The following is a 13,013-nucleotide window of genomic DNA, read 5'->3' as shown; positions in this document are numbered from 1 at the left end:
CACTGTGCTGTTGTTTTCAGGTGATTCATTTGAAGGCAAACAAAATAGTTTTGCTAACTGAAGACATAGTCAAAGAGTAGCTAGCACAATCTCAGTGCATTTTAGCTGCGAAAAGTCTTTTAGGGGCAACTGGAAGTTTTAACAGGTCTATTATGTTACCTTAGCCTTCAGAGCTTAGTTTTGATTCTGCTTCAGGGAAAAATAYTGCATTTTTGCTAGGAGAGGATACCACTAGTTGCTTTAAACAAACAAACAAACAAGAACCAGAAGCAAGAATCTGCATGGCTTGAGTAGGATTCATTAGGTCAAAAGATTAAAAGAGCTTATACCTTAATGTAGCAAACAGTTTAAAATAATCCATACTTTTTCCATGTGGCGCTAGGTTTCTAGCAGACCTAGACCAAAATAATTCTCATRAGTTCATCCCTTCTAAACTTAAGAGAATTCCATGTTTATGAGACTAGAGTTTGCTATTTGCCTATATTTTGTGTAGACTTTGCAAACTCAGGGAGTTACGTATGGAATGTTAGTTGTGCAGCTATTATAATTGTTACGTTGTACTTACAGACCTTTTAAGGACCTGCCTTTGCCAGTGAATCCTGTAGATGCTGTAGTAGAAACATTGACAGCTAGAATACCTGTGAGATTAGAAAAAAGATCCAGCATAGTTTGAAGTAGATGAGTTGTGCCTTTCAGACTTCATTAGAGAACAGTCCACAGAGACTTTAAAATTATTTGGTGGTCCACAAATCCTTTTCATGAAGAAGATGCTCATCTTAGGACATACAGATTTTTTGTCTTATATGTGCAAATATTTTAACTTTCARAATTAGAGTATTGAGATACTAGTTTGATATTGCAGGGAATTTTTTATTTGAAATAAGATTAAGAAACAAAGCAGACCATAGAGAGTCTCTCAGTTATTTCCTGATACTGTGATAGGCAGATGTAGTTGTCCCATCTTTTGAAGTATTTTTTTTGTCAGGCAAGTGAGGATACTAGGTCAATTGGACATCTAATCTTTATYAGGCTGAATTTGCTAAGTTTGTATTTGAGGTTAATTTTTGTTTTGTTTTTAAGCACGTCCAGGTCAATAGGCTGTTCTAGCTCTACTTTAAAATATTCTTTTGGTTGATTTATATGGATATCTTTTAAATTGGTTAAGAGGAGAAAGCTAACCATTTTTTGACAGAATTCCACAGTCTGATACCTTGGTAGAAATGTATTGTGGTAGCATAATGGTTTATTATCRTTAACTGTTGCCTTTTCTTTCTAATATAGGACGTCTGGCATGGCTGGTCTATTTTGTGGGTACTGTGGTGGGGGGACGATTAACTTATACTAGTACTGATGAACATGATGCCATGGATGGAGAACTATCCTGTCGGTAAGTAGTGCTTGGTTGGAAATTTTTATTGTGAGTTTAGATTATAGTGATGTTTAGTATCAGTGCATATTTTGAACTTGAATATCTCAGTTTTTCTCCAGTTCTTGGCTGGTAGGTGCTCAAGGACTGTACTGACCTTCTGTGGATTAAAACCATTCTAATGGCCGTGATCTCTCGTATGTCATCATCTAGAGTGGAGTGGTGAGGGAGTCATTAAGGCTGTCATCCCCAGATTATCATTTGGGGAAGGGGAGAGGATTGAAGGCAAAGATGTCTTCTTAACCATTGTTGGAATATGCCAAGGTAGCTATCTGTTTTCATTTGTACTTTATATTTGGATATAGGTGTTAAATTTTTAGTTGTTTGTTACTGATCTTTTCCTGCACTCTTCCTTCATGTTAATCAGGAGTCTTGTGAGTGAAGAGTTGGGAGGAATTGCTAGCCAACCATTAAAAATTTGAACAAAATTTTAGACTAGAGCTTGGAATAGAAAAGAAGACTCTAGGAGGGGGCTAGGGATTACTGTGAGTGACACCAATTCCTTGTGGCAAACACAAGGAATGTGGCAAGCACCTCTTTTGTCTGTGAAAAAGGGCATGCATCTTTGATGCACACGGAACAAGGCATACAGCCTGGAATTGGATAACAAGCTTTATATTTTCTCCTCTGTTTCTTGCCTTCCTAATCTGCCCTGTGGCTATGTGGTGTTAGCAGTCTTCTACTGTGTTTTTATTAAAAGTGAGAGGTTTTAATATTCAGGCTTATAGGGAAAGTAGCTACTGACTTCTAATCCAGTTACTACATATTTCAGTATTTGGAAAGAGTGAGAATAAATTTTTAAATTGTTATGAAATTAAGAGTTCAAGGAATTGATAGCAAAAGAAGTTGGAAAATGAAACAAAAAATATTATTGTTTTTAAAAAAGACTAAATTTTGCTGGTATAAGCTGGAGTTGTTTCTTTGAAGGCGGAACCTATCAAGGAGATATGTTCCAACTAAGGATTTAGACTAGAATCAAAATGTTTGTGCAGATGATGTGATGGAAGAAGAAGTGGGAAGAAGTGAGATAGTGTATTATATTGCATGTACAAATTTATTTCTAAGTGTAGAAATCGGAATTTTCAAGGAACTTGGGCAGCTCTTATCTTACATTTGTAGTTTGAGGCCTGTGCTGATTAGTTTTCGTTCTTTCATCGTGGGATTGGTGGTCTAAGAAAGAATTTTTTACAAGCTCACTGCAGTATAAAATATGTATCTGAGAGAATTTCAAGTGACAAAGTAATTAGAAAAGCATTATGTTGATGTTTATGTTTGATAGTGGGTCGATTAGTGTAATTAGCATCTAAACAAAACAAAATCATTGCAAATACTTAGGCAAACAAAATGGCTGATGAATTCCTAAAGAAATTAGCTGTAACAACATCATTTAATTTGAAGAGTTCTTCCTGAGAATGCTTTTTTTTTTCTTTTTTTGTCATTAAGAGTTTTTCAGCTGATATCTTTGATGGATGCCCAGTTACCACAGTCCAGTAATGAAAAGGTAGAACTGGCAATTCTGTGGTTCTTGGATCAGTTCCGTAAAACATATGTGGGGGATCAGCTTCAGCGCACCTCAAAGGTAAGTATTTGCTGTGAAGTGTAAAATTAAAATAGAAAAGCCTGTATAGAAAATGACTTACTAGTGTATCTTATGCATGTAAGCTGTTGAGCTTAGGTTGTGGCTTATTAAACAGATAGATGTCTAACTTATAACTGTGTTGTACAGTTATGACGTGTACTTTGAGTTTTGGCATGGAAAGAGTTAATATTTTAACAGCTTTGTTCATTAAACAATTTTAGGTTACTTTGCGTTTCARTTTTTTATTTCAAACATTTAGCTGGTTTCTGCTATATTGTGTTATATTTCACAGCTGGGTACACAAGATTTATTCTTTTAATAGTTCTGTTCTTTTGACAGTTACTCATTTATGTGGTTTCCATTGTATTTCTCACATTACTTGGCTTTTCTGCATTTTAAATAGGGAAGAGGGAAATGTAAGATGCATTTTTTGAAGGCGCAGTGGTTAATTCGCCTTAACTGTAGGGGACAGTCATAATATAGATGTTATAAAGAGGATATCAGTACGATGAGATCAATTGATCTTGAGAAAGACTGAAAGAATTCTGTGGGAGCCCCCAAGCAAATCTTTAGTAAGAATTGTGACAGTGACTGAAATTTTGGGTTTACTTCAGTGATATTCTATCCATGCTTTCTGGTGCATGGTTCTTTCAGATTGGGATCTGAAGAACTCTTTTCTCTCTTCGGGTCTGAGCTCTACTTTAACTTTATTGAATGGTTCCTCACTTAATATTAAAAATAAAGTTTTACACTATATTGGATTACTTTTTCATGAAAGAAAAAAGCGTGTTCCTTCTAGTTATCAGAGGTGATTTGTTACTTTTAAATACGATGCATTGCTCTAACGGTAAGTAACAGAAGGTAAAGAGTAAAAATCTGTTCTGGATATTTTCAGTAGCAAAACTCCTTGATTACAACTTTTTGGCAATTCAAAGGCAACATGACTGTACAGTAGTTGTTACTCTGATCTGTAATTCCCAGAAGATTCTGTCTTCTGTCAAATTTTCTCCAGTTTGGGGGGGAGTGATTTTACCTTTTTGTGTTCTGACCGACTGGGCTGAAACTGTGCAGAGAAGCCCTGTTAATGTATAGTATACTATAACAGATTGTTGTAGGAGATTGTGTAGCCCAGCTTACAACATCTGTCATTAGGGAAGGTTGGAAGAACCATTTGTGTATGAGTGAAGTGATGTGCAAAAGAAATAGTGCATTATTTATAATTAATCACCTACGGCTCCCTTGTCAATAGAAAGAAAAAAAAAAAAAGCAGAACTTGAATATTTGCTAGCCACACTGGAGTTCAGTACAAGTAAATTTATCTGACTCAGCAATGTGTTTTGAATAAGCGTAAGATTGCCTCGACATTAGCATTRTATGTGGATGATTAAATGGTTAATTACCAAGTAAAATGTTGGCAAATGTTTCCATTTGATTTATTGAAGAACATTTTAAACAGAAATTTAATACTTTGAACAGAACTTCTTTATTGAAAGGGAAAAGGGGAAAACTGTGGGATAAATTCAAGAATTTTTTTTTCCAGATAAGTGTACATGAATCAGATTAGTAATGTATCATATCCTATATTCTGCCTTTTGTTGTGATGTATGTCCTATATGTGACCAGACTGGGAAAACTACAGCGGAAATTTTGCGAGGCTTTGTTGGTAGGTAGCAGTACGAGGGGCATTTCCAAATTTTGGCCACAGTCTAGTAAGAACTGATAGTAATAATCAATTGCAAATGCATTTTAATGTTGTGCTTTTTTTATGGTTTGATTAAAATGTTTACGAAAATAATTTAGTTTGCAATGAAATTATGTTTCACTTTTCCTTTTTCTTGTTTTGTTTTGTTCTAGTAGACCTGATATGACAGCCTCTCGTTTACATTAATAGAATCCTGTGGTTCGCATCACATTACATGTGTGTCAAAAGCTGGCAAAGCATAAGAGTTCTTTGGGTTTCTCTTAGATCTTCCCATTACAGAGAGTATATCTTAATGTATGTAGGGACCAGTCCGTAATAAGCCCAGTGGCAATACAAATCTAGAAACTGTCTGCCTTTTGCCGGTGTTTTACCTGGTCTTTCAACAAAAGCTCGCTGTAAAGGCTTCTGGGCTCCCAGTTGCGTTACAGGTCTTATTTAAAAAACAAAACTGAAAAATAGAAATGAGTGAGGTTTGTATACATTTTACGGTTAACAGAAAAATAGAAGGCAGCACTTGTATGATTCTTCTTCTGTTTACTGCTGCTGTAGCAGCAAGTATAGCAGCAGATGGCATTCTACCCTCACGGTTGTAAATCCTACGATGCTGTGTGTTGCTGGCAGGTATCTACAAATACGCAATAAAAAGACTCACACTTGGAAACAGAAAAAACAGATATATATCAAATGACTGTGTTAATATATGTTGATATAAATAATCAGAATTACTCAAGTTGTTTTATTTACAGAACGGATAATGGAAGTTCTGCATACTTCAGCTGTATTAAAATTATTTTTAGGAATATTGTTCTATTTGATCATATGTTTCAAAACAGAAGAAACAGGCAATGGTTAGAGAAGGCTGAATAGTCTAATGTAATTGTGGAATAAATCTTGTATATAAATATAGAATTTTTTAAATTAACTAACTCATATTCTTAAATATATACATATTTGAACAGCAAACTTGTTATAGAAGAAAATCAAGGTAATTGTATTACCTTCAGGTAAATGAATACATTCTTGTTAAACAGTCCACTAGGCTTGCTTTCTAAGGAAAAACAGAAAAACCTTGGTGATCTCTTCTATAATAATGTAATACACTTGCACAAAATTTCCAATACAAAAATCGTACATCCAGATACTGTTTTTTTGAATAAGATAGACCTGTGCATGAACATATGTATTGTATTTCTATTTGAAACAGCAGAATTCTCTGCTGTTGTACAGCATTATTGATATCTATTTGTCTGTCAGTCAGTCAATAGATAACTTTGTTCTAACACTTGATGTAACTTAGCCTTCATAGAGTGATCTTTTTGCGGCATCTTGCTGACATAGATTCTAATAGAATAGGAGAAAGTAAGTTGTCTGGAAAAGCACTGTGCTGTGCTTAACTGAAATAGCAGTTTCCTAGTAGAATGACAGTAGCTCTAACATTACTGCAGTGRTGTTTTTTAAATCATATGCACCGCTGTTAGCCACCACTGTAAGCAGTGTAATATTGCATTGAAATCTGGTTCCTGACATCAAACACCTGTTATTTATTAGAGAACATCCACTTTATTATTTTGAAGTACTCCTTTCCTTTGCAATATTCCTAAATGATTGTACAATTGCTCATATGCTAAGTTTGCAAATGACACTAAACTGGGAGGAAATGTAATCACAGCGGATAGGACTGGAATTCAGAAAGATCTCAATAAGCTGGAGAAATAGCCTGAAACTTGAAAATGCTGGCAAAACACTGTGCTTAGGAAGGAAAATTCGGACTCACAAATGCAGATGGGAAATATCTGTATAGGCAGCATTATCTCAGAGAATGCTATAGAGATTAGTGGATCACAAGCCGAGCAACYCAACAGTGTTTCCAAAAGAAGTGCCAACATCTTTCTGGATATAACGGTAGGAATATTATGTCAGACACTGGAGATTCTTATGCTGTTTGATTCTGGTGGTACTTCAGCTGGAATAATATATGCAATTTTGGGTGCCACACCTTTGAGAGAAGTATAGACAAATGGGAGTATTCTGCAATACAAACAAGATGTAGAAGATACTAATTTGGTTTAGGCTAGGAAAAGGAGTACTGGAGGAGGACAAAAAATCAAAGATGTAAAGGGCTGTTTTAGAGAAGCTAATAATCAGTTGTTTTCAATGTCCTCCAAGGGGAGGACAGGACATAATTAGCTTAATTTGGATCAAAGCAGATTTAGGAAAAGCTTTTTAGCTATACCAATAAAGGGATGCTGGTGCAGGTGACATAAGATGTTAAGTCTTTTGGGTTCAGTCTAGGTGTACTTGATTAATGCTTCTTTAAAGTATAGAATAAACCAAAGGTTCTGTTGGTCTACTTTCTAGTGTTACATTTCTGTAATAAAGCTATTAGAAATGGTYGTGATTGTTCGCTATGGTTTGGCCGATGAAAAGCGTGCTTAGAGGGGAAATAACTCTTCCTATTTGTATTATGTGTTATGTTCATCAACCACTGCTGAGGATTTTTTGGGTTATTTCAGGATTTTATTTTAGCCTGACACATTTCAACTCTTTACTCCCTATGTGAAAGGGAAAAGATTGAGGTAGGAAGAGTGACAGAAATTACAGCTTCTTTGAACATGGATAGGTGATGAGAAGACTGCCTCCCTTTCCATGTCAAAAATGACTTTACACCTCATTTAACCATGCTGAAGAACTTTTCTTACTTATCCAGCCACAGGTGTTATGACTCACCAGTGTAAACGCATTTTCTGGGCTGTTTAGATCAGCAATGGGCAAATAAATTCTTCCTGCTCATTGTTGGTTCTATACAGCTTGTGATTCTTTACACATGTGGATATGATCYGAGAGGTTAGATTTATCCTAAACAGGCCTTTTGACACTTTTTTCACTATATAGCCTTTAATTTACAGAGATTATCTGTTGACATCTCTGCTAAATTGCGTAACTTCCTATGGCAAGCCCAAAAAATAAGTTGAGGAAGCTAAGAATGAATTTTAGCTGCCTTTCTAATGYAATTTGGAACAGAAAGTAAATGGTCACTTGGTAACTAGAAGATGCTTTATGAGTTAAACACAAGCTATTATCTTGCTGTGGCCAGGATGACAGAGCTCAAGAATCTGCTCCTTGAGGTTGCATCCTGTTGCTACCTGTGACATTGCAGTGTGTATTTAACACAGGTATAAATATAGTTCAATCTTTTTTTTTGTACTTGGGTCACTAATTCATGCAAAGCAAGTATTGAAAGGCAAGACCTGTTATCAAGGATCCATTCCTGCTTCAAARCACATCAGATTGGTCGTGGGAGAAAAAAGCAGCAGGAGCGTGGTTCAAGCCACACTTCCTCTGCAGGAGAGACTGCACTGGCACACCTAATGGCACAGGCAGGCACTTTTGGGTCTCTGGGTGTCTCATTGGTAGTGTGAGGTTGCCATGAGTTAATCAAGGTACCACTTGTTGGGTAAATGTTGCTGATGAATGTATGATACGAACTATAACTTAAATTACTAAAATTTACCAAGTTTACGTAAAATTGTAACTGTAATTTGAAACAACTGCAATGGGTCTGCATAACTGGGAATCCTGCTAATAGGAATCGTGACTCATTAACTGTGTGTGCTATTCATTTTTTTCCTACCTTTACAGCTTTATAATAACGTTATGAAAAGATGGCTTTGATTAAAGACTTTCCTGTAGAGTTTTCTTTACGGGGTTGTTTTAACAGTGTGCTCTCAAAGTATACACATACAGGAATAAAGTATTGCTTTTAATTGTCAGTTCTCTTGCATCTTCAGTTTGGGGGGAAATGATTTCAGTTGGTAACCAAAATACTTTGTGGTTGGAAAATAGAACTATTTGGTAAACTATTTCAATGGTTTTACACGTGAGAAAGCAATTGCATTAGAAATGTTAAGATGTTAACAGCGTTTACGATTAGGATGTGGAACTGTCCATCATGACAGTTTTACACTTCATTTTTTTCTTTGCGTTCTATCATAGATTAAAGACTTCCTTAATTTTGCACCTGTYATGTTTACTTTGTACAGCGTGTGGCGCTATTTAACTGCAGTTATCGCTCAGTTTAGAACTGCTGCATCTGAACAGAGAGGTCAAAACTGGAACTGGTTCCCATGTCAGATGAGGATAACACAGTGAAAGCAACTTTAGTAACAGCAAGTGTTCTAGACTGAGCTGTGGTCTTTGACAGAGCCTGATTTGAGATTACTTCTTGAGTTCTCTTTTCAGCTTTTATAAGTAGAGCAATTTTTAGAAGATCCCACCTGTAAACTTAGAGTAGTTATGCTTGCAAGTTTGGTGTTTTTTTTCTTTTTTAGTGTAATAAAATTAATTTCTTGGTCCTTAATAGTTTAAAATTTCAAAATTAAAATGCATTTATGTAAACTGTTTTGCTCCCCCATGGAAGAGTTCATGGTTCCCTGGTTTGCACTTTCCAATCAAACAGTAGCCCTAATGTGTGTTGAACAGTCTGGAGGTCATTTTAATCTGTACCAGATGGCAGTAGTTTGAGAGATGCCTCCAGAAGCCAAGATTGCTTGCTACAGTGTATCACAGCAAGCCATACTTCTGCATTGCTCCACAGCCAGGGTAGAAGAGTAAGAGCTGTAATTCTGACTCTTCTGTTTATGTTTATGTTTGTGTGCCCAGATGGGRACACAAACGTGTTTTCTTCCATAGGTGCCTCAGTTGAGCAATCTGGGGAATGAAGTCTATCTTTCACTTTGGGCAGGTCAGAGTTATGAAGCAGTAATCTATACTCCTTTTTAAGGAGCCTTTACAAATACCAGTTGGAGCACGATTGTAAAGTGGGGAGTGAGGGAGAAGAACCAAATGGGCTTTTTTATTTATTTATTTTTTAATTTATTTATTTATTTTTAACTGTACTGTATACATATTTGCTTAGCTGGTCAGCACAAGGATGTTACTATGTTAACATTTCTGACTGCATTTGTATGTGTTTTTAAAAATTTTTTGATGCATTATGATTAAAAAAAATCTAGAGGATTTAGAATTTAGACTTCTGTGTATTTAGAGGGGAGGAAAAAAATATCCTTTCCTTGCTGTATGTTATTTGCAGTAGCTACAAGCAAAACCTGGGTGTAGCCAGGCATTATTTGAACACTGAACTTAACAGGTTTGTTTTATATTTATCAATATTCTATTGGCTTACGTTATTTTGATATTTCTTCAGTATACATGCATTTCTTTGAATATCTTGCCGACAGGCACCATAGCATGAACTAGCAAAAATAGAAAAACAATGATTTCATAGAACTTGACCACTTTGGCTTTTACCCTGTCCTAGAGATCTGCAGCAATCCCATTAACTTCATGGGGATCTCTGCAAGTCGAGGTGTTGGTGTGTGTGTGCATCTCAAAAGGTTCTGGGTCCTAGTGTCTTCGTGATTAATGGCATCTTAACACTTACGATTATCTGAGCTGTAAAATATATATACTGTTTTATTTCATTAAAGTGAGGTGAAGATCACCACACTGACAGGTGGTGGAAATTAGCAGGCAGTTTTGAAATTGTTCTGTGCGCTAGAAATTAGATCTCATTTTAATTCAGCTTTTCCAAACTAGTAAATGAGGTTAATGCCATACATATTCAGCTGATATGGATGAAGAAATTGATATAAAGTAGATCAACGTAGCTACAGGGCTACTTTAATTTATAGGTAAAGAGGCAGTGATAAATGAAAGTAATGTAGTAGTGGTCACTAAACTCCTCAGCCATCAGGGATTCAATAGTGTTAGCTACTCATTAATGGCATTGTTGAGATACATCAAATAGAAATTTGAAAAGAAATAGCCAACTAACCCTTAATTATCAAAACATAGAAAATACTAATTATGCCTTAATTAGCTTTTCTTTTAATGTACTGAAATTGTTACTTTTTGTGTAGCACAAATGGATAGTTATATCAACAATAAATAGGTTGTTTTAATAACTTTCTTTTACCTCTGGGAAAACCGCACTCCAATTTTTAATATGCAATAATGCTTCTCTCTAGCCTGTAGGAGATGAAAATTATTAAGTAGCTTTATTTTTTGAAGATTTTACAGCAGCTTTGGGAAGAATTATTTCACCATGCATCAATTATTTTTAATTGAACTGAATATTTTTCAGATTGCATGAAATGCCTCTCATTTAAGTTTAACATTTAGAGTTTGTTAAGGAAGCATCATAATGAGAATTGGGTACAACTTATTTCTGTGGCATGTAGTAGAAAGAGTAAGAATGGTTGTTTCAGAAGAAAATACCATTACTGATATTTTTGTTGTTTTTTTTATGTAGACAAAACTTACAATGGTGTTACCATCAATGATCAACTGCACTTTACAAATGCAGATAATACAGTTGAATAGGAACAAGTGYGCCTATGTCAGGCTCATAGAAAATGAAGCTTTGAATTAAATAGTCTGAAGGTTGTTTGTAAATAGTTTCCATTTGGGAGTAATGTGGAGGAAATTATACTGGAAAGAAGTGTTTTTACTTCATGGGCCAAATCTAATTTCTTCTCTGTTTCATAGCTACCACACTTTTCTCAGTGGCAACATGGTCCTCCTCTAACATTGGATCCAATCTCCTTGGAGTTCATGTAGGGGAAAAAAAAGTGAGGTTTGACTTCAGTGGGGTTCAGATCCATTTGGTACTGAGCAGAAGCTTCAATAGCTGTACAGATTGCAAGATCTTTTTAATTTTTGAGACAGGATATAGCTTTCCCTCCATGCCTGTATGTTCAGAAGAAAATGTTACTATGTTTGCTTTATGAAATGAAACAGATGCTTTTTYTCCAGATGAATGAGGGAGGAAAATATTGCTTGGTGCAGGTCATAAGTGCCTSCAGATTCAGGTAATATTGCATGTAGACTTTATAAGCAGTTGACACGGTGTAGAATTAAACAGAATTTAATTGCTAGTACAATAATCAAAATATGTAGATGTCATGGTTGTGGGTGATCAAAGCATTGCARGTATTTTCCAAATCTGTAAAACTGATACTGACATCCGGTCTAATAAATCCTATCTGTGACTTTTTTTTGGTGAACTCTTTCTTCTAAACAATTTTCAGTATAAAAATGAGGAAGGAAAATAACTCCTCTTATGTACAGAACTTAAGTAGTTTCAACATAATAAATTACGAGGACGCTTCAGAGGTTTACATACACTCATCTTTCAATGTGATCCGTGTGCTGGTGAAAGATAAGGTTGAAATGGACAAATACAATTGTATTATTTGACAGATAATTGTATCTGGTGATTTTAGTGATATCTTTAAGGAAAAATCTCATTTGCAAAGCTTTAAAAAGCAGAAGTGACGTGAGAACTTCTAATGTTTCTTCAGCTAAATACCTGTCTTCCTGCATGGAGACATTCAAAACTAATCAAATCTGCTCAGACATTTAAGTCTAGGATTCTTTTGTGGGGTTGGAATTGCTAGTTTGGCTTTCGGGAGCTCAGTGTTCACAATTTATCAGTTTCTTGGGCAAAGGGATTGGTAATGTGTTCTTTTATTACAGTCATCAGGAAGAATGTTTCTTTGTATGAATGTGAATTACCCTGGTTGCCTCCTCTTTTAGGAGACTGATTTATCATTTTCTAGTTGGAAGCTAGAGAAAATTAACCCAAGTGTATTAATTGTATTCAGGCAGATCTTTCCTGTTCTCTATCGTGATGCCTATCCTGCCATGAGCAGAAAGAACTTTCAGCAAGTTTTCCTGAAATAATATGAACTTACTTACATTTCCAAAGAAGGGACAAGATAAGTTAATTGTGTCACCGCTTATAAAACCTTATATTTAGTTTGAATTTTGGCTTGTGGCTTGCACTGACAACCATCTTGTTTCACAAGAAAAATAATCCCTTTGTTTAAAATAATTTCCTTTAGAGAAATTTAATACTTTGACAGAATCTTGAACTACTTAGTGCAGAATTTTCTACTCTTCTGTTAAAAAAAAAAAAAAAAAAAAAAAAAAGCTGAGCCGGAATCTGAACGTTTTTTAATTCGTGGGTCTAATCAGTCAGTCTTAGTGATAATGCCTTGGCAAACTTTGAATCACTGCATATTGTGCCTATTCCTTAACTGCTTTTAGAATCTTGTTTATTGAATTTCTCTATTGTTTGGAAATTCTGCACAGCTTTGCAGAAGAGTRTATTTTCTTCAGGAGGCCCATCAGGACATAAATGCAAACAGTAAGAAATTTGCAGAGTCATAAATGATGATTTCCTCATCAGGTTGAGTAGTAAGCTTTTTTTTTTTCTTTTCCTCTCTTTCTTTTTTTTCTTTTTT

The 13,013-nt window shown here is 35.3% G+C and overlaps 1 protein-coding gene across 1 annotated transcript in view; it reads left to right on the top strand.

Annotated features, from left to right (window-relative positions):
* Window positions 1–13,013, top strand: part of RANBP17 (RAN binding protein 17) — a 161,363-nt gene that overhangs the window by 22,424 nt on the left and 125,926 nt on the right. The window contains exons 13-14 of the mRNA XM_085299592.1: window positions 1,282–1,387; window positions 2,870–3,005. Coding sequence (XP_085155718.1) covers window positions 1,282–1,387; window positions 2,870–3,005 — 242 coding nt within the window. The remainder of the gene's footprint in view (window positions 1–1,281; window positions 1,388–2,869; window positions 3,006–13,013) is intronic.

The sequence above is a fragment of the Rhea americana genome, unplaced genomic scaffold, assembly GCF_003343005.1.
Source record: "Rhea americana isolate MKP2758 unplaced genomic scaffold, rheAme1 scaffold_150, whole genome shotgun sequence".
NCBI lineage: Eukaryota > Metazoa > Chordata > Aves > Rheiformes > Rheidae > Rhea > Rhea americana.
Note: the sequence above shows the minus strand (reverse complement) of the source record. Positions and strands in the feature narration are given on the sequence as shown.